The sequence below is a fragment of the Pempheris klunzingeri genome, chromosome 5, assembly GCF_042242105.1.
Source record: "Pempheris klunzingeri isolate RE-2024b chromosome 5, fPemKlu1.hap1, whole genome shotgun sequence".
Lineage (NCBI taxonomy): Eukaryota > Metazoa > Chordata > Actinopteri > Acropomatiformes > Pempheridae > Pempheris > Pempheris klunzingeri.
This window is the reverse complement of record NC_092016.1, coordinates 10,131,847-10,153,810: the sequence shown is the minus strand read 5'-3', so window position 1 is coordinate 10,153,810 and position 21,964 is coordinate 10,131,847. Positions and strand designations below refer to the sequence as shown.

Below are 21,964 nucleotides of genomic sequence, written 5' to 3'. Positions count from 1 at the left end.
AAAGATTTAGACCTTACAAGCCCTTGGAGGAGGCAAGTTATGAATGGAAGAAGACAGAGAAACTAGCAATGAGGTAATCTAAAAAGTGTAATGTATGGACAGCAATGTGTGAGAGGTGCAGAGGGATATGAGGAAGGCGAGACAGTGGTGACAGGGATACATAGGAGCAATAGCTGAGAGATGTAGAGCTATAAATTACTTGTATGCTTGATGACAGTTTCTGTCTAAGTGTTGAAAAAGAGGTGAGATGAAGAGATAGCAATAATGAGAAACGTGAAGGTCATAAATGCAGGTGATTTGAGTGTTTGGTAGAGATAGCGGGGTGATTAAACATCATTAACAAAAGAAAAATAGGGAAGGAGTAGATGTGAGCGGGCGGCTGACCTTGTTGTAGGCTAAATCCTTTGATGGCCAATAACACAACGCTACTTTCTGCTGCTGAACTATGCCAGGAAATCTGAATTACAAATGAGAAATGAACATGCCGAAGGCAACAGAAGGCGAAAGGAGACAGAGGAAAGATGAGGGAAAGGAGGAAACAGAAATGGGTCTGATCATTTCTGGTCTCTTGTGAATAGTCCATAAAGAGACAAGCATCATTTTTCTCCACTCCCCCAATCTAACTCACAATAGTCAGTTCCTCTTTGTTTTTCCCAACCAAGACCTGTAACTTCAAAAGAGCTGTTCAGAATGAAAATTGTGGCACTGGAATGTGCAAAACTCTTGACAGAAAAATGAAACTCAAGAGTTTCTTTGAAAATTAACAAACAGTATTATTGTGTGGTAAAGCAGAAACCAACACAAAAAACTGCTTATGTGACTTATACATAATACATGCTTGTTGTCTTAGTTCCCTCAGCAAAGTCAGACTTACCAGCGGGTGAGGCAGAGGCCGGCAGACTTTTCCCTTCCGGCAGGATCAAATAGGCTACCATCCCAAATTCAGCTGCAGAGTGGCAAAGAGAGTGCAGTCTGCTCTGAGCAAAGTTACTTCAAATCTAGGCATTAGCATTCAAAGTGGAATAAAAGATACGGGGCCGGCTCAAGCCACTTCAGAAGTTCATATGCTTAAGACTCAAGCTTTGAAGAGCAGGAGAAATGAAAGCTATCTAAAGCAGGGTTATGATCCACGGAGGAGGACGGGAAGGGAAAAAAAAGAGAAAGGAAGGAATGGAGAGAGAGAGAGAGAGAAACAGAGGGCAGGCTGTTCAAATAAGAAGGCAATCAGGGGTGATCAGCCAGGGTGAAGACTTTAAGAACAAATGGTCAGATTAGCTGGGGAGCTCAAAAAAAGAAGGTAACATTGGAGTGTGAATTTGAACTCAGCATGATAAAGAGATGGAGAAATAATTTCTAATGTAAATAAGAGATTTAAAGATAAAGAAATAAGAGGAGAGTATAAGCCTTCAACTCACTGTGGAACGTCTGACATGCAGCACTTTGCTTTTCAGTAACAGAAAGCCAGAGACAGGTGTTTATTTGAATATTTCCACTCCGGTGCCCCTAAAAGCCTGCTGAGACATAAGCAAAGGCTGGCTTTGTGTGTGTGTTTGTGCTTTTGTGTGTACATGTGTGTAAAATAATCTGTCTAGCAGTGTTGGGGAATGCCTGGTCCCAGACACACTGCTCTCTCCTGTGCTCTCACAGCTCCTTTCTGCTGCGCCAGCACCCTTCTTCACCCCATTCCTTCATTCAACATCCAATTCATCCCCCCAACTTCCCTTCAAGTACGTTTTGATCTACACCCCATTACTTTACTCAACAACCAGCCCAGAAAATCCCCATATTTTGTTCTTATTTGTGGACCCAGAACACAAAACTAATGGGAGTCTGTCAAATACTGCTGCAACCAAATGAAATGCACAGCACAACTGAGTGGTGTGTGGCACCAATCAGCACATTGCCAAATTGTTTGGACGGGCTCCTAGAGATGCTTTAAAGCATGACGCGGCAAAATGCAAATTGCCGCCACCGTTTTAAATGACTGCGAGTATACGAACAGACAGGCGGAAGGATGAAACAGAAGTACATTTCCGCTCCTACTGAGCGGCCATAAAAAGACTTATTAAGCCCAGATGAGAAGAGCCAAGGCAGTGGATGAGGAGAGGTACGTGTGGACTAGGGAAGGGTACTGTGTGCTAAAGGGTAGAGTAGTTGTGGGTGTTGAATGGCGCTGCAGGCCGTCCATCAGCTCTATCTCCTGACAGCAGGGCCAGCAGTCCCTGCTTTCTGCCTAGCTTCGCCAGGTCCTCTCATTTCCAGCAAGGGAATAAATCAGGTCTTTATGGGCCTGGCTGAGTGCATTGCACCCCAGATGGATTATTAAAGGGACATATAACTCAAAGAGGCCACTGCTCCCTGAGGGACGCCTAATCACAACGCAACAGAGGAGGGACGGGTGGCCTCCACTCTTGCACCTCCTCGCCACCCACCCAGTCTGCCAGCCAGCCTGCTTGCCTGGCTGAACGCCGGGTCGCCTGTCATCCCTCATAGCTCACCAGCAAGAAACCTTGAGACCTCGTCTATATTCCCCTCTTACATCTTGACTGTCCTCTAGCCCTCTTTTCTCCTGCTTTTCCTTTCTCTCGTTCCAGTCCTCTTTTGTATTCTTCTGCTCATTTTTTTTCTCTTTTTGCTATATTGTTTGTGTAATTTTTCTGGAAATTACCTTAACTGACTTCAGCGAGCAAGGAGTGATACTATATGGAAGAATATGAGTTGTGTTTCCCCCGTCTCTAACACATTGACAGCCAGGAGATGTTTGCTGAAGAGTTAAACGCAAAACCCCAAAGTTGCCTGCTAACTAAGCCTGCCCTCATTTTTTGAGACACTTGGCTAGACTCTTTAATTCCAACTATTGTGAAGAAAAATATGTCCCGTCTTTACCTTGGATTCCAATTCTACCTGAAAGCACAGCCAGAAAACGTAACACGGAAATTGGAAAATAGTATTGAGTCTTACTTTTTCACTGGTCTCCTCCACTCACCTATGATTATTGTAATGATGCCAATTGAAGCCCACACAAAGGGCCCGGTTCTCACTGAGTGGAGTGAAGTGGCGGCAATCTGAACTTGTAGAACTATTTCTTTCTAGTTATCGTAGAAAGAAAAAACAACAGCATCCTGCATCCTGGTGAGTCAGTAATTGTAACCACCGGTTAGACGAGGGCAACTCAACTTCAAACGCAGTTCACGTCGTCAAGGATGTGAGTCAGACGAAGGGGAAAAAGAGCAAACGAGAGGAGAACAAGGGAGACTGGAAGAGTGGGTGCAGTTTACGGGGTGGGGAGGGAGAGGAGATTAGAGCTGGAAGATGGAGAGAAGAGGGGGAGAAGATTTAGCATGACTTGTGCCCTGCGCTCTTTGTGCAGAGATGTCTGAGTCTGCCAAAGCTTATGCTCATTTGCCCCCCCTTCCCCCACCCCGTCATATCACCCCAACCCTGCTCATAAGTACCCATCTGATCTTAGTCCCAGTGTAGTTTATTGAGAATCCCTTCCTTTTAATTGCTCCTGTTTATATGTGCACATATGAGTGCATGCATATAGCAGCGAGGGTTGGGTCAGCTGTGGAAGGCAAAGCCGTCTGTGTGTATGTGTGCTTTTTCGGCGTGTGTGTCCCTCTGCATGCTTGTGAGTATAAGCCCTGGCCAGGGAGATACAGGCATTAGCAGAGATGAGCCGCAAATAGAGGAGGCAGTAATTGAAGTCTTTAAGAAAGTGAGAGGGGATTAATCCAAGTGAAATGAGCGCCACTGTCTGCTCCCGATGTGCAGAGGGTTAGGCAGAGAGAGACAGAATGGGTGCGGATGGAGGGGTGGGCAGGAGGGAGAGATTGTGATAGAAGGCAAGTGAGAGAGACAGCAGGAGAATGTGATGAAGCATGGAGAAAGAAAACTGTAAATGAGGCCTTTTTGGAAGCTTGAGGGGATTATCCACCCAAAAAAAAAAAAAATCTTTGGGCCTTTCTCCAGCCAAATGGCCTGACTAGAAAGACTGAGAGCGATTTAGAGAGGGTTTGTTTAAGAGGGAGACGGGTGAAGACTGTAGAGAGTAAAATTCCAACCAAGCATTTATTACTGTATGTCAGTTTGAGAGGGTGGATTACCAGGAATCGAGTTTTAGTACATGCTCTTTTCAGGTTGAACATTAAGATGAGTACATACTCATGTAAACTAAGGATGCAACTGCATATTTCATCTTATTTATTTAATTCAGTAAGAATGTTAATAAGGCACAGGAGAGTTGCACATGCTGGGATTGATAGCTCCTCTAAACATGTTTTGAATCAGCAGACATTGGAGGATTAGAGGGTGAGGAAGGAAGAAAACCCTTTGATCTGCTTTTAATGGGCTTCATCGTCGAGCCCGAGCTCCAGCCATGGAGGAGAGCGTCAGGGCCCACCAGAGCAGCAGCAACAGTCGCAACCACTGAACCGCCCAGCTCTGTCACACAGGCTACTAAGACTCCAACTTCTACAGTCAGCATGAAACTTTACCACCTCTCTGTGAATAGTTAATCCATTTTTAAGTGCCCAGCATTTGGATCCAATGGGAAGAAATGAGGGCAGCTAACTAAAATGAAGCTTGAGCTCAAAGTAAAGACATTTGCAGAGCCATTGCGATAGTAAGAAACCTTTTTTTTTTGATAATCCCTCCTCTCTTGATTCAGGTTCTGTTGTTTATGAGGGGTTTTAGGTGGGCTTTCTTACATGTAGGCCCCTCTCTTAGAGGTAATTTTAGAACTGCTGCCAGGTTTGAAAGAAAGTCTTAAGTAACTTGAAATGAAACTTTGGAATAAGTCTTCACTGTGTTATCTTAGTGTGCTTTATCAGGTGGGCAGGCTCATCCTGGATGGAGAATACTGTGGCAGATTATCCTTCTCTTCAGTCTGGAGTAAGGCTGTCTTAAAAAAAAAAAAAAAAAAAACACCTACCAGAGTAGAGTAAAGAAGCTCAAAAGGATATAGAGGTGACATGTTCACTTAGGTTAAAGTCACTGTGCCGTTCACCATCAGTGATCATGAAACACGGTTAAACTGAAAATCTGTTAAATGGGCATGCAACATAAACTGAATATAACAAAGAAGCACAAATTACATTTACTTTATTTTCTACGTGGCTGAATCTCAAATATACAACATTTACATCAAGTTCTCAACCTTCATCATCGCCTAGTACACCCTTTTTGCGATGCAAGTCTGAATTTTGTAAATGACATTCACCAACCTGCAACATTTATCACACCATTCCTGTTTTTTTCCTATGTGCGCCAGCTAATGAAACATGGTTTCCACCAAACTAATCTATCAAAAATCTCTCAGTTTGATTTATTAAGTTTTGAACCTCACTCTGTACTACCTCCTCCACCTTTTCTAGCACAAAGGTCACACCCATACTCTGAAACTTTACGCTGTTTTGTTAAATGCGAATGCAGACTGTACTCTACAAAGTGTTCTCAGTGATTGAGTTTGAGCCAGTGTTTTTTAAGCCCATATTTGATTCATTAAATCTTAACACTCAGCCCCCCCCCCTCCATTCACATCTCCCCCTCTTCCCAGAGCTACGTATCCCCTGGGAGAGATTGATGGTTGAGAGTGTTAGCTAGGCAGTGGACACAGATTACAGCACACAGGCGCCTCTGGGGAGGATGGCGGTTAATTGGCATTGAACCGTTAATCATGGCCGCCCAGCCTTTCATTACTGAAAGGAATTAACATCAGCAGCCAGGAGACTGCAGCCACGGCCGGCCAGGACACAGAGAAAGTTTGTTTCACTCAGAGATGATTTAAGAATGGGCCCATTTCCCTGAACTTACTGAATAATGAACACTTTACCCATGTAATGAACAATGCAAAATAGCACAGATATAAAGTGTCCATTTAGTCTGTGCATTTACATTTGTTCATATATTAACCAGGACCAGGACTGCCATTGGATTGACGTCAAACTTTACCTGTACATACAAGATGTTTCCGCTGTATAACTCACAGTATTTACTCTCTTTTTCTCTCTGTTTCAGCACCAACAGAGTCCCCACTGAGACCTAGTCTTGGTGAGTCTCCATTTCAAAGCATTTTCATTCTTTTTCTTTGTTTTGTTATAATAATCACATAGTTATTCACAGTAACAAGGTGTCATACAGATTGTGTCCAACTGTGTGCATATGGTAAATGGTAAATGTGTTTGTGTAGTGGAGCTCCATGGTAAGCATGCAGTGCTGCGTGACGACTTTGACTCCAACCCCCTAGGCGAGCTGGACCCGAGCATCTGGTAGGTGAAAAGGTTACGACTCTTCCTGTAATCTTAGGGTGCAACAACTATGTACATCTTCAGTGCTGTCTCTTAATACTTCTTACTTTTGTTTTAACTCAATTTTCTCTTCCCTTCTCTTCTCTTTTCTTCTCTTCTCTTCTCTTCTCTTCTCTTCTCTTCTCTTCTCTTCTCCTCCCCCCTCCTAACAGGTCTGAGTGCAGCAACTGTGAGGTGGGAGAGCAGTGTGGAGTACTGATGCATGGCAGAGCGGTCACTTTCTGTGAGCCCTTCGGAGAGCGCGAGCTGGTAACTGCCATGTTTGACCACACTGTGACCGCTGTACATTATATGGCCCATTGACCAAACATCCAAACCAGCCACTCAGTAGCCGCAACCACAGCTACAGTAAATTACAGCATACTAGCTGCAACCACAGGAGAATCTCATGTTTCATATCTCTATAAAGTCACCACAAGCTTTTATATTTATTGTGCCACTCTAACTAAGAAGGTAATGTCTGACTGGTAAAGTGCTGGATGGAGATGAATTTTTAGAACAAACCCATAAATTTAGCCATAAAAAATTATAGATTTTGCAAGTATCCGTTCTATTTACAGTGACAACTAATATGAAAGATATAATAAGAAATAAGAAATCCAAAATATGTGTGTACATCGAGTCAGAAAAGGCAAGCTTCACACATTTGGTTTTGCTTGCCTGTTTTATGCTGAGCATGACTAAACGTGCACAAATATATCTGACCAAACAGTCGGACCTCAAATTAGGACTACCATACCATTCATTCTTTGTGTGAAGAAGTTACAAACGTTTTATATAACATAATATACACTGTTGCCCATAAAGTTGGAATAAAATGTTTTTTACCTCTTCTCATGAAATGATTGTGACAATGTGATTTATTCTTGATAAATAAAGTGTATATCTTCTCAATTTTATTGATCAAACTCTTCCAAATATATCACGGTGAAACTTAAACCACAATTAACCTTTGCAAACTGTGTATTAAGGCTTTAACAAAATTGGGGGTATTGAACAATGATTCCAACTTTATGGGCAACAGTGTATAACCAACTGTAATTTAGAACATTGTTACACCTGTTGTCACATCATGATTGTTTTGCAGTATTGCATTATAGTGTCAGGACACTGCCTGGCATGGACCATGCCATACACACACACACACACACACACACACACACACACACTTATAATTGCTTATCCAACCCTTTCATGCCCTCTTTTTTATCTGTATAAAGTTTATTTCAGACTATTTATTCTGCTGTAACAAATAAAGCAGCAGCGCAGAAGTGTTAGGTGCCTCGTGATTCTATTTACTTCTCTGATAAACATTTGCTTTGTCTGTCACTGTTCCAAATGTTTGATGCCATTGCCTGGTAGCTCATCTGTCAAGTGCAACAAACACGCACATCCAGAAACACAAATATTTAGACACAGGCAGTCACTAATACAACATCATTAATAAAGAGAACATACATTCATGTACACAGTCCTGTTTCTCTTGCTCTCTCTCTCTCTCTCTCTCTCTCTCTCTCTCTCTCTCTCTCTCTCTCTCTCTCTCTCTCTCTTTCTCTCTCTTTCCCTCTCACACACACCGCTTCATGCATGCACATATGATATTAAGAAAAAAATGCCCCTCCGACTTACCAGCCATTTGAAGAGTAACTTAACACCACCTGCTGTTTTACTCACCTCCAATGGTTGAAGTTTTCACTCTTTCACAGCAATATAGAAATGTCCATATAAGGCTTGAGAACGTCAGTGAAGTTTTCAGCTTGATGGTAACTTAAAAACACTTTGCTAATTATGTTCTAAAAATGATATTCTGTATATCTTCCTCAGACCACTGTACCTCTCAACACCAGCACAGGCTCAGTCCTGCAGTTTGCCCTGGGTGAGTATAAAATGTCCACATGCATTACAAACAATAAATACATTAAGACTTTTGTACAAGAGGCTGATGTCTGAGACCTTTTAACCCCTGTTCAGACGTCTCAGCCCTGTGCGCAACACTCTTTTACATCCAGGCGAATAGATCTCTTTCTCATCCTCCAAGCATAGGCATCTTTTTCCTGTTACACGTCAGTAAGCTGACTGGTAACAATGCATTTCTGTGTTCCTTTCTCTTTCTCTCTCTCTCTGATTCCATCTTTCTCTCTACTCCGCCTCTCCTAAGATGAATGATTTACAATATTCTGGAAAGACACCCAGAAGGCCATGGCAGAGGTTTTAGAGGTGTTGTATTTTTCATGTCCATTACATGCATCCGCCAGTTCTCATGGGAACATGACTTGGAGGAAATAAGAGTACATAGTGTAGCAACAGCCCCTTTCATCCTCTCCTGTATTTCTCTTTCCCTCGTTTTTCCCATCTCTCGTTCTGTCTGGCTGTGCTCTCATTTGCAGGTCATTAGTATGAGTTTGTGATGCAGTAGTGTTGTATATGGAGCTGTTCAATAGAGCAGTGCAGTGGCAGGTTAATGCACGGTTATATTCAGCTGGGATGGAGCAGCACGGCAGGACACTGACGGGACATGGACACTGCACACCGTCAGGTGGTGTGCAAGGAGGGGGAGAGCAGGGATGGGGAGAGGAAAGGTGGGGACGTGGGGGTTAGCCTGCTTCCTCCATTAGCAACCTTTGACCTCGTCAGCTCCCACAGCACCCACATAAACCTGCATTTCAAATACTCAAAACTAGTCTGGTGCCATAGAAAGTCGTCAAACAGAAATACAAACCCAGATGCACTAACAGTACCTCGCTGTAGTTAACTATACAGCCTTTGATCCTGCATCAGCACTCCTCCACCATTCACCTCTGCCAATCCCCTTCATACCGCCTCCTAACTTCTCTCAGCCCTGTTAAGCAGCTGATCACTTAGTTCCAGCATGACACCATTGAGACATAATTTTCCACTTGGCTAAGGGAGGGAATGTGAGAGCAATCAGTCAGAAGAAGCTACCATGCTGTGCCTGACTGCCCCTCAGGGCATACAAAGGATCATTGCCCTGCTGATAAAATTCAGTTGTTGAAAAAAAAGAAGCCGGTTTTTCAGTTTTTCTGTTAACGGTCATGTATGTCTGTCCTCTGTGTGTGTTTATATTCCCCAGGCTCAGGTTCGTGCCGGTTCAGTTACTCAGACCCCAACATCACTGTGTCATACAGCCTAAGTGGTAACACCAACACCTCAGATGACTGGATCACACTGGAGAAGATCAGGTCTCTCTCTTCTTCTTCCTTCTTCCTCATCCATCCCACAGGCCTTCCATCTGTTACGAACACCCGTCCTCTTTTTTTCCCTCATTCACACCTCCCCCTCTCAATTTGTCATTCATCTCCTGTTTGTCACTATGATCCCCCTGTTTTTCATCCTTCTATCCCTGCCTCTCTCTGTTTAGTCAGCTGTAAAACAGAGGCCTTATGTAATGATACTTTCACCTTCTAACTACAATATTTAGCTGCAGGAAGTTCATGTTTTGCTTTTGTGTCGACACAGAAACCAACTCATAGATTAACTACTAAGTCACTCGGACTCATTCGGAGGCCTGCTTTTCACTGACAGTTTCACTCCACCATAAGGGAATGCTGTGCCTGTCCATATTTGGTTATTTCAGCCTTATTTGAATGATAAATAATGATTATTCAGTGCATAAACATGAAACACTTAATTACATAAACACAGCCACCACACACATATTCACCAAGACCCTTATGTTGCTTTCCTCTCCTCTAGAGCCCCTACGAACAGCAGCACCGTCGTCCACCTGCTTCCCTTGCCGCATCACTCCAAGGCTGATGGCGTTCGTCTGCGCTGGTCTCAGGAGGCTCCCCAAGGCCCTGAGGGATATGAGTCCTGCTGGGGGCTAGACAATGTGCTGCTGGTCAATGCTGCACACAGAGCCCCTCTCCTGGAGGACAACTTAGACCCTCCGGACACTGCCAACTGGCTCTTCTTCCCTGGAGCTACCGTCAAGGTACACTGATAAACCATGAATAAATGGGCCTCATTCACAAATGGTCAAAGCCCTGTGGCTAGGAATATGATAGAAAGCCTAATGACCATTCAAATTAATGAATCGCTGTTGTTTGAAAGACAGAAGTTATGTTCCGCTGCATGTTAAAGCTGAGTAAATACACACAGTCATGAGGCGCTTTCAACCTTAGAGCAGGAGAAGAACATTTCCACATAAAACGTGTTTCACTTTGCAAGTGATTTTCTTAAGACACTGCTATGCAAAAGTGGTAACTGGCTGCATGCGGTAACACCTGTGTTCTTATTGGTCAGCATGCCTGTCAGTCTGAAGGGAATGCCCTGTATTTCCATGGTGGTGAGGGAGTTGGCCACAGCTTTGCGTCCACCAGAGACATTGACCTACATCGTGAGGAGGGAAGGAGCTACTGGGAGGAAGACTTTGAAAGCCCGCCCTCAAAGTAAGCCATGATGAAGTTCATATTTCTTTACCCGTCACCCCTTTACTGGATCAAGTTATCTAAATGTTAAATAGGAAAGTAAGTGATCTTTATTTCTATTGCACCTCTTAAAACCACAGTTTCAAAGTGCTTCACAAGGGCACACACAAAAACAATACCATTAACTGCAAAAAAAAAAACACACACAGAAAGGTCACACTAGACAATTAAAACTAAATATAAGCAATAACACGTCTCTGAATTAATACATTATTAAAATGTCAATCCTCTGTAATATTCTGCAAATATTTATGGTTTTTTTTAAAGCTTTTTAAAATTTGGCACTGACTCAGCTGACCTGATACTGATGGAGAGTTTGGTCCACAGCAAATGAAGCTAATGCAGAACAGTAAAACCAAATTTGGTTGCGAGACTTAAGGCATTAACATTTTATGGTTTTTGTTTATGGTTGTCATTATCCTTAATGAATGCAAGGTCAGTTTTAGATGGTAAATTTGATTTTAGTGCCAGGACATGTTTTAGCTGAGAAAGAGAGAGTTAACAGAGGGGAGATATTTTGGTAGAATATCAGTGCTCTGGTATTTCTCTCTGTGTGTATACATGCATGTGCTTTGACACCTGTCACTTGTCATATGTCAACTGATGCGACATGCAGCGTGTTGCACAAGTTTAAGTCAAGCTTGGGGGCTGACACAGGTGAATGCCATGCCTCTGACTGCTACAGAGACATCACTCCATCTGTTCAGAGAGAGAGACGAACACACACACACACATGAACGCAAACACACACTGGACAGGAGACAGCAAGGAAACGCTGTCAGAAGCACTGCAAGAGGTGGAGAGATAAAAGAGGGGAGATGATAGATAGTGTTACTGCCAGAGAGTAATTAACAGGCCTCATGCACCAGGTCTGTCAGTACATTTTTCCATTAATGAGAAGGACCTCAAACAGGAGTGTGTTTCTCTGGCCGCCCCGCACCCTCACACCTACCCACAGCATGCCAACATGCTGCACTGCATGCTAGCTCTCAAACATCTAGCATCATTGGCTGACACATATACGTGGTAAGCAGGGAGACTTTTGCTTGTGTTTATGCAACTCTGCCACACTCCACTAATTGTCATTTAACCCAACACTGACTGTGACAGAGACACACCAGCTTATATACTGCATGGCAGAAAATAGAAGGGAACCAGGGGGGAGAGAGAAAGAGGGAGGGTGGAGGGGTATAGAAACACAGTAGAGGGCTGACATACTGAGTTAACTTCTGTCAGTGCTAATGAGGATCCTCTCTCCACTGTGCAGAAATATGTGTCTGCACGTGTGTGTGTCTGTATGTGTAAGTCCTCCTCCAGGTGATTTATACTGTATTTCTGGCATTGTGTGTTTGTTCACTGGCAAGGTGTGAATTATGGCACATGTTTACTGACTTCAGTAATACTCCATGGGGAGATGTTGTGTAAAAGAGGCAATCTATAAACACAAGTGTTTGCTTCCTATAATTGTTGTATCTGCGCATGTGTGCTGTTATGTCAGTTAAGTCTCATTTTGTCATTTGGCTACAGTTAAGTGTTTGAAATTCACAGTAAATGTAGTCCTTCTGCTTCCATTTCTATTTTTTCAACTGTAATCTTTAATAATATTTACATTACATTGTCATTTTCAAGATTATTCCCCTTCTTTAGGTACATTTACTCTCAAGAATCAAGTGTTAATTTAAAAGTAGATTGGGGTTAGTCATAAACCATGTGGCTGTGAAAAATATGACCTACTAATGAGGTATAAAAGTTTTGTAAAAGTAGTGTAATAGGGTGACATGGCTGCTTGAATGGCCCGTTTTGTTTTAGAGTCATTAATGTTGGTGAAATGCTGCCTTAAAAAAATCAGGTACCACTTTTTTTTTTTTTTTTTAATAAATATATAGCACTGCAAGATAAACATTCTGTGTTGAGAACTAATTTTACTTACTAAAGCAGCCCTCCCTGTCTGTGTTTTTTTCACTCAGCTGGGACATAGAAGGAGCTGCCTATGGGACCCAGTGTGGGGAGATTGAGTCAGGCTCAGCATTAGTGTTTGAGAAGGAGAGCCGGAGAAGTGTGTGCACCCCCTACCTTGACACCACATCTTATGGAAACCTTCGCTTCTACTTTACCATGGGTATGGAAATCCTCCATTCATAGTATTTGTCATGTATTTGGATTAAAGAACAAATTTCTTAATACATTGTTGTGTACATGGCCTTGCTCTATTATTTTTTTTCACATGTATATTACATTGCATAAACATAAAGAGGTGTGTTTGTGTTTAGGTGGTGGTGACTGCGATCCAGGAGAGTCCCATGAGAATGATGTGATTGTGTTTGGAAAGTCTGTAGGCAGGAGGGAACATGTGGTTCTTGACACCCTTCCATATTCTTCTTACAGGGTGAGACATACAAAAAATATTTACTCTACATCAAAACTATATATGGTTAATTAGCCTGGAGTGCTCATTTTACTGCATACCAGCTTCTAATACAGTCACAGTTATTGTGAGTAAGTGGCACCATGTTATGGTGGTGAAATTTTAGATTTTTGACTTTGAAGCCCTATATTTTGACCACGTATTCTAGATCACAACACTAATGCTGTTCATCCATCCATCCATTATCTAAACCACTTATCCTTCAGGGTTGCTGGGGAGCTGAAGCCAATCCCAGCTGACATTGGGCGAGAGTCGGGGTACACCCTGGGCTGGTCGCTAGTCAATCACAGAGCCGACACATAGAGACAGACAGCCATTCATGCTTACAGTCACACCTATGAGTAATTTAGAGTCACCTATTAGCCTTACCTGCATGTCTTTAGACTGTGGGAGGAGGCCGGACTACGTGGAGAGAATCCATGCAAGCACATAGAAAACATGCAAACTCTACACAGAAAGGCCCCATCCAGTCCACAGGTTCAAACTTAGAGCCTTCTTGCTGTGACACAGCACCTCACCACCATGCTGCCCCACAGTCTTGTTGGGATCAATTGAATTAATTGAGAATAAAAGCTTTGGAATAGCTTTTGATTACGCGTAAAATATGTTTTTTCTCACTGAAACATGTTTAACTTCTGAACCAGCGTATTCACATTCCCAGACTTGATTGATACATTTATATGAGATCTGAAACTATTAAATGATCATTAGATAAATAATTGGCAGGTATTTTGGTTAATTATTCAAGTCACAAAAATGCAGAATGTCTATTTGTCCCATCTGTGAGGATTTACTGCTCCTCTTTGTCTTATGTGAAGACAAACTGAATATCTTTCTCTTTTGGACTACTGGTAACAAAAATCAAGTAATTTGTAGACATCATCTTGAGCTTTAGGGAAACTGCAATTGTAAAAAAATGACTTTTCACCATTTTCTAATTAGTATCTTCCCTCTGGTCTAATCTATTCATTCTATCCTCTATTTATTTTATCTCCCATTTCAGACTCCTGCAGTGGTATCAGTGGCACTGCCCACTGAGTTACAAACGCCAGCTACGCAGTTATGCCTGGAGCAGTGGTCGCATGGGGGTGCAAATCGCCATGTATGGGCCGTGGACTTCATGCAGCTGCTGCCTGTGCTACCTGGCACCCACACACATGTTGCTCAGTTCTCCATCAATCTAGGCTGTGGCTCCTATCAGCCTGCCAACAGGTGTGACACATTTTAAAGCTAGGTTAGGCAGCGCTTTTTTGTGGAAATATTGCCACTTTTTGCCATTTTGCGATACTCTAGATTCACTCTATTACTATTCCTATTACTATTACTCTATTCTCTATTTAACTGGCGCAAACAGGAAATTTAAGAGCATAATGCTCTTATATAGAGCAATAGACAAGCTGAATTCATTGATGTGGGTGAGACATGTGAGTTTGAGGAGTTTGTTAAGATCATGTTATATTTCTTCCGGGTATTTAAATCCTCAAGGTTCGTTACAAATATATTGTAAATGCAGAGAGCAGTTTTAATTAAAGAGAAGTGGTGAAGTCTATGGCGACATCATGTTTTTTTTACCTAATACCTAAGTTATTTTACACTATTTTAGTTTAGGTTATTGAAATGTTCCGATAAAATGTTCTTTGTTATTTGTCATTAGTGTGAGTCTGGACTTTTCCACCAACCACGGTCGCTCCTGGTCTCTGCTCCACACCGAGTGCCTGCCAGAGCTCTGTGCTGGACCCCATCTACCTCACAGCACCATCTATTCCTCTGATAATTACAGCGGGTATGAATGGCTCAGCACATCTGTATGTGTGTGATTGTGGTTGTTTGAACCGTATGTCTTTGTCAGTCAGTCACTGCGGGTGTATAGATATTGTATTTTGTCTCCCCAGGTGGACCAGAATCTCTATCCCTCTGCCCAACGCTGCCCTCACAGAGACTACACGGTTCCGCTGGAAACAGTCTGGGACTGGAGCGGGCAGCATGTGGGCCATAGACAATGGTTAGTACTATACATGTTTTCTCGAGTACGTGGACCCAACAAATAAGCTGCAAATCCCCTCCTTTCAGGTCCCAATCTACAAAATACAGTGTCACAAACAAGTTATTATAGCTCAGCAAATTTTTATTTTTGCAGTAAAATAAAATGAATTTTGCATGCCTGTGTTTCGCTTCAGTGTATATTGGTCCAGCCTGCCTCCGTTTTTGCTCTGGAAGAGGACATTGTTCTCGCACAGGCTGCAAGTAAGGATCTTCTTTTTATTAAACCAAATAAATCCAATGTCCCTCCTTCAAAATGCATCTGCTCATTATCCACCTAATGCCCTACAGCACCATTCAAAATTAATCAAATTGTATTATGTTATGATTTATTAATGGATTTTCATTATCTCTGTCTTCTTTCTCTCATTTATACCCTTCACTCTTTTTAATGTCTAATGTATTCTTCTCCTCTCCTCTCCTCTCCTCTCCTCTCACTCTATCCCCACCTACCAGATGTGACCCAGGTTTCAGTGGTCCAGCCTGCGAACTTGCCTCCCAGACTTTCCCAGCTTTCCTGTCGGAGGGTTTCTCAAGCCCACGCCTCTCCTCCTACCACAGCTTCTCCTCACTTCGTGGGGCTGAGGTCAGCTTTGGCTGTGGCGTGCTGGCCAGCGGCAAGGCCTTGGTCTTCAACAGGGACAGCAGGAGACACTTGGTCACCGCTCCACTGGACAGTTCCCAAGCCAGGTAGTGAAAGTGCTGATAAAAAACAGGATCATGAACACTAACTTGCTTCACAGGCATGCAGACATAAGGGAACATATTCACGCACATGTTCAGGACGCACACAAGCAGATTTTAATTCTTTGCAATCAGTAGATTACTTTGTAAAACTGTGGCTTCATCAGGTGTCTGTACTTCTGATTTACAATGGAAATGTTCCAGGCACTCAGCTATCCACTCTCCTCCTACGTCAATCCCTCTTTCCCCCATACACTGTGTTCCTATGCTGGAAGATGGATTGTGATCATGGGGAGGACTGCAGATGAGAGGAGAGATAAAAGGAGAGGATGAAAATGTGTGAGAGAAAGATAGAGAGAGAACGATGAAGTTAGATATGGCATCTGTGTTAGATTGATTACGCCTGTTGCGGTTCTCAGTGTGCCACCTGATGGCCATATTTAATGCCAGTTTCCTGGCTGATTGAGTGAACAGCTGCCTGAAAATGGAAACTACAGCTCTATTGAAAGTACAGCTCAGCCAAGGACAGAGAGAGGGGGGGGGGGGGGGGGGGGGGGTGACTGGCAGCCAGAGACAGATGACAGAAATCATAATAACTATTACATTAGTGTAGATGATAATATGTCTGCCAAAGCATAGATGAACACATAGAGGACCAATTCATGTTACATTGAAACTATGTACAGTGAACATGAATACTTGGATATGAACTCTGACTCTTATCCACTCTCTCTCTCTGTCTCACTCTTTCCTTCCACCTCCTTTCATCTAATTTTGTCCTCATTCATTTAATCATCTCATCCATCATCCTGCCACTTCCCTCCCACCTTCCTGCTCTGCATGACTGTCTGTTTATCTACCCTTTTACCCCTCTCTCTATCACCTCTCCTTCCCGAACACACTCCTGGTCACCTTACTGTTTCTTCTTCTCATTTATCAACCTGCCCTTTTCTCTCCCTCTCTCTGTGTCATTTCCTCTTTTCACACTTTGTCGGTCCCAACTGCTACTGTACTCCCTCCTCTCTCCAACTGGCCCTGCTCCGTCTTGCTTTCATTTTCTGTCATATTCCTACTTTACTTCTCTGCAGATACCTACAGTTTACACTTCGCCTGGGCAGCCGTAGCACCCTGAGCTCATGTCCTGCCCCAGACCAACCAGGAGAGGGTGTCCTGCTGCATTACTCCTCAGACAACGGCATCACCTGGACACTGCTGCAGCACTACGCTTACCAAGGCTTCCACGAGCCAAGGTACCTCCTATGTATACAGTGTTAGTGTGTGCATGAGATGTGTGTGCCTACGTGCACACGCTTGTATGATTATGACTCCACAGAGACACTATAACTCCATTAACACACACATTTGTGCTGCTAATGACGTGCTGGAGGTGTAAGCCACAGGGACCCATCGAGTCAGTTAGTGCCATCTTTGTGTGTAATGAAGACAAACTGGGCTGAGTTCCAGCTGCGCAGAATGGGTCTCAGTGCTCTTCATCAGCAATAGAAAGGTCAGCAGGGGCCAGTGACTCAGGGACAAGTTCTGTACAACTATCTGACCTGCAGCTACAAGCAATGGTTCTCACAGTATCAGCATGCATATTTGTACAAAACAACATGATAAAGGAATCAGCGTAGTCGAGGAGAAAAAGATGCCTTTGTGGTAACAGAGTGGACTGTAACAATCCAAAGAGTGACATAAAATGCTTTTTTCAAAAATCTGCATTGCGTCAGAATCTGATAAAGATTGTCCAACTGTACAGTATTCACAAGCAGCAGACTGTGATATGTGGGCTTTAGATCCAAGTCAGAGCCTGAGTCACAGTTCAGTCAGCTTGTCTGATTAATTCCATCTTAAGTGTTGCCAATACTGATTCTATCCCCTAATATATCTCACTATTCTTACCTCTGTGTGGTTGTGACAATTGCGAGTTCACTTCTTATGTCAAATCATTAAGTGTCAATAAAGTTCAGTTTAATAGTCTCTTTTCCCCCATCCAGGATTGTGTCGGTTGAACTCCCGGCTGGTGCTCGTAAGTTTGGTGTGCAGTTCCGCTGGTGGCAGCCATACCATTCAGGTCGTGGCCATGACGTGTGGGCCCTGGATGAAATCAGCATGACCTCTGTGCTGTTCAACACCATAAGTCTTGACTTCAGCAACGTGCTGGACGTCACCCAGAGTCTTGGTTTCTATCTTGGCCATGTCCAGCCCTACTGCCAGCATGATTGGACACTCAGGTAGGCGACTAAATGCCCTGATACAAAAACTGTATTGCTCACTATTTAGCTTTGGCATTTGCTTTAGTTTTCAGTTTTAAGGAAGGTTGTCTGCTGGATGGAAGCATGATTGAATAGACATTTGAACTGACATTTGTTAGTTCTTAGGTATTATATACATCAGTTATTTGACATTTTGTCCATTTAAAGTGAATATGTGTAGAAATGGAGAATTTCCAATAATACACAAGCATACGTAGAGTACTGAAAGCAACACATAGATTCCACCTACTTTCAACAGGATGATTTTTATTTCTGCAAACAATTTTCCTATCTGAAAGAAGCTACAACCACATAAAAACTGTACACCTGGTGGTTTTAAGAAGTGTACCACAACATATGACAGTGTCATATCCTGTCCTCTTTCATGTTGCACTCTAGTTTCTCTGGTGAGCCCAGCCCTGGCTCCAGTATTCGTTATGTAGAAACACAATCAATGCAGATCGGAGCATCCTACAGTCTACAGTTCTCATTGGTCATGGGATGTGGCCGCGAACCCTCCCCTCACATTGACACTCAAGTCCGCCTGGAGTTCTCCACCAATCATGGCCTCACCTGGCACCTGGTCAAAGAGGTAGGAAGCGTGAAACACATTCTGATTTGTTCCCTGTAATTGTTAACATCCTATCCTTTTGTTTTCACACCTTTGTTTGTGACTAAAACTTGTAGAAGTCAGCCCGGAGAGCCAAGGAAACATATCATTTATTCATGATCATGAATATTGATTTATCCATTACAGCCCCAGTAATAATGCGTAAATAATGACAGTCTTTAAATGTGGCACTTTGTTTCAGATGAGAAATTATCGCAATTACTTTTTATCATCCAACTATTAGCAAATACATGGCAATACTTGAATCAGCAAGCAGATTATCTTCCCATGATTCAACAAAGATTTTCTGTGATCACAACTGGCTCATAAATATTCATAAGGCACCAATGTATCTGCCAAGATTTTTATTGCCTTTGGAATTGAATAGGGCGTAATGAGTCCTCCATCATTGAATTTTCTCTAATTCTCCCATGTGCATGAAAACGCAGTCATCTGGCAAGACCAAAAATGTAACTCCCAGAATGTCCTTTAGTGTTAATCCTTGCTTTTCTTCTAGTGTTCAAGGTCAGCAGTACTGTAATCTTGCTTTGGCCTTTTATATGCATATGCTATGAGGCTCATGCAGCCTCGGGGTGTGCCTAAAATCCTCAATAAAAAATGAAAAACTTTTGAAGTAAAATTTAAAAAAATGTAAGTAATCAACATTAAACATTGACTTTTCCCCCTAAAGGGTCATGCAATAAAAAAGTGTGTTATAATGAAACCCTTGTTTCTTTTGCCTAGGCCTGTCTGCCCGGCATGCCAAGCTGCTCTGAGTTTACAGCTCCCAGTGTCTACCACCCATCGGAGTTCAAAGATTGGAGACGCATCACTCTGTCTCTGCCTCAAAAGACATGGTAAGTAACACACATCTGTACAGCAGACAAAGAAAAAAAGATTCACAAAATTCCCTGTGGGATAATTTTTTCTCTGATCTTCATGCAGTTTTTTTGTGGTTAGCAGGCAAAAATTCACTTGAAATGCAGTCAAATGTATAACATAACGTTGAAAAAGAGACCAGTAGGAAGCATCTACACCTATTACTCTTAAAGGCTGCAGGCTCCACACACACTGTACAGTGGGTAGTAGCCACAGTTAATGTTACACAGCAAGCATTCAACAACAGACCACACCAAGGTTTTAATGCACAGTAATAGGGAAATTTGCTGCAACCCTTTAATGCAAAAGTATTCAAATGCTGTCTTTCTCACCCTTCCACAGAGATATCCATACGATATCCTCAGTCTTTACTACATTTTTGGGGATTTTGCCTTGGTATATTTCAACACTAAAAAGTAACTCATGGGCCATTAACATCCGAGCAATTCAAAATCACAACAACTCAGTTACTCAACTTTGCGCGCTTGAAAGGATACAGAAAAGACCAAATGCTTTTTAATCGACTGAGTGTGACAAAATATCCGAAGCCTTAAACAGACACGCTTGACAGGTGGCAACACAAATGAGGTGCAGACACTTTCTGTCTGGTTCTCTACTCCTTGTCTGGAAAAATATTAAAATATGGTTTTCCTAAATATGGAATCTAAATGATATGTGAGGTTCCTCCAGCTCTAGCTTTCCATTTGTGTTTGTGATGTTAGTGATTCTGGCCACTCTAGGAGCTCAGATAAACTGACTAGCATGTGTTAGCTAACAGTCAACAACTGACGCACTGCCAAAGCTTTGTCAGATGAACTCAGAATCTAAAAAGTGTGTTCTGAGTGAGCCAATACAAAGACTACACGGCATTAGATTAGTAAGACTGCAATTTATCAGTTTAAAGGGTTAACAGAGCTAAACGTGCCCCATAGTGAACCAGTCATCCTGCACTGAACAGTTGTGAGAAATACATATACTGCTACACCCCTAGCTCACACATATATCAACTCAAATAATCACATAAACCTTCCTCATGGAGCACCGTGACCTCCACCTCCATTTCATTCCACAGCCCCAGCTCCTAAATAAAGGTGGTCTAATCTCCTTCATGGTGTGATGAGAGGTCACAAGGTCATGGCAGTAAATGATAATAAAACAGCCGTGGCCAGCTCTGTATGATCAGTAGGTGGTCTGAGTTGATATGGCTTACAGGAGCAGCGGACCAAGAGACCTCCCTGCTATATAATCCCTAATATACCTGCCCATCTACGCTTCTACAACCATTTGTCATTGCTGTACATGCGCCGAACAGCAAGCAGCAGAATGCGCTCACCTGCACAAACATGTACCCATGCTGCACACACACTCACATCCACAGCCCATCTTTAACAGTGATTATGTGATAATGATATTGCCCTCTCTCTGACATTCATTCCACACAACCGCACAACCAACACATACACACACACACACATAATAATAATTGACATATACACATGTGATAAGGTTAATCTTTACCTGCCAGAAATCCACAAATCTCTGTCACTAAGAGTATAACATGGTGATATGATTGACATGCGAGCAATCGCTGTTGGTTTTTGAGATCATGTGATGCATTTTTAGGATTATGTCACTTTTTTATCAATCATAATTGAGCAGTCAGTTACCATATCACAAATTTCCTCCAATCTATATACATTTTGTTCAGCTTCTCAAATGTGAATTAAGTTAAACTGTTTTTGTGTGTGTTTGTACCTTCTGTGCTCAGGTCAAGTGCTACACGGTTCCGCTGGATCCAGAACTACTACGGGGAGCAGGATGAGTGGGCCCTGGACGACATCTACATCGGCCAACAGTGTCCCAACATGTGCCATGGACATGGTTGGTGTGACCATGGACACTGCAGGTCAGCTTCACGCACAGACACACCCACATTAAACCTCTTGAGGTTGTTCTTTATTTTTTTTTTTTATAGGTTGTGCTTTTCTTTATTACTTTTTCCATATCACTCAACATGGATGTCCATAAATACCTTTTGATGGATGTTTGTTCGATACATATTAAAGCATAGAGGAACCTAGAGGAAAGTTCAGCCACTGTCTTCTCTTGTAGGTGTGATGATGGTTTCTCTGGAACAGACTGCCAGCCCTCCTCCCCGCTCTCCTCCAGTGTTCTCTCTGACTTTGAGTCCCAGGATGCACTGCTGGCCACATGGCAGGAGGTGATTGGTGGAGAGGTGGTCACACCTGACCTGGGCTGTGGAGTGGTCTCATCTGGATCATCTCTGTACTTCAGCAAGGTAAAACAAAAAT

The 21,964-nt window shown here is 42.7% G+C and overlaps 1 protein-coding gene across 1 annotated transcript in view; it reads left to right on the top strand.

The window, feature by feature from the left end:
- Positions 1-21,964, top strand: part of LOC139201783 (reelin-like) — an 87,156-nt gene that overhangs the window by 47,308 nt on the left and 17,884 nt on the right. Inside the window, exons 5-24 of the mRNA XM_070831199.1 lie at positions 6,019-6,051; positions 6,191-6,269; positions 6,461-6,557; positions 8,133-8,184; positions 9,400-9,508; positions 10,023-10,263; positions 10,575-10,720; positions 12,727-12,878; positions 13,030-13,145; positions 14,188-14,396; positions 14,839-14,967; positions 15,077-15,186; positions 15,362-15,428; positions 15,681-15,914; positions 16,997-17,158; positions 17,906-18,142; positions 18,563-18,755; positions 19,518-19,630; positions 21,421-21,558; positions 21,765-21,951. Coding sequence (XP_070687300.1) covers positions 6,019-6,051; positions 6,191-6,269; positions 6,461-6,557; positions 8,133-8,184; positions 9,400-9,508; positions 10,023-10,263; positions 10,575-10,720; positions 12,727-12,878; positions 13,030-13,145; positions 14,188-14,396; positions 14,839-14,967; positions 15,077-15,186; positions 15,362-15,428; positions 15,681-15,914; positions 16,997-17,158; positions 17,906-18,142; positions 18,563-18,755; positions 19,518-19,630; positions 21,421-21,558; positions 21,765-21,951 — 2,804 coding nt within the window. The remainder of the gene's footprint in view (positions 1-6,018; positions 6,052-6,190; positions 6,270-6,460; positions 6,558-8,132; positions 8,185-9,399; positions 9,509-10,022; positions 10,264-10,574; positions 10,721-12,726; positions 12,879-13,029; positions 13,146-14,187; positions 14,397-14,838; positions 14,968-15,076; positions 15,187-15,361; positions 15,429-15,680; positions 15,915-16,996; positions 17,159-17,905; positions 18,143-18,562; positions 18,756-19,517; positions 19,631-21,420; positions 21,559-21,764; positions 21,952-21,964) is intronic.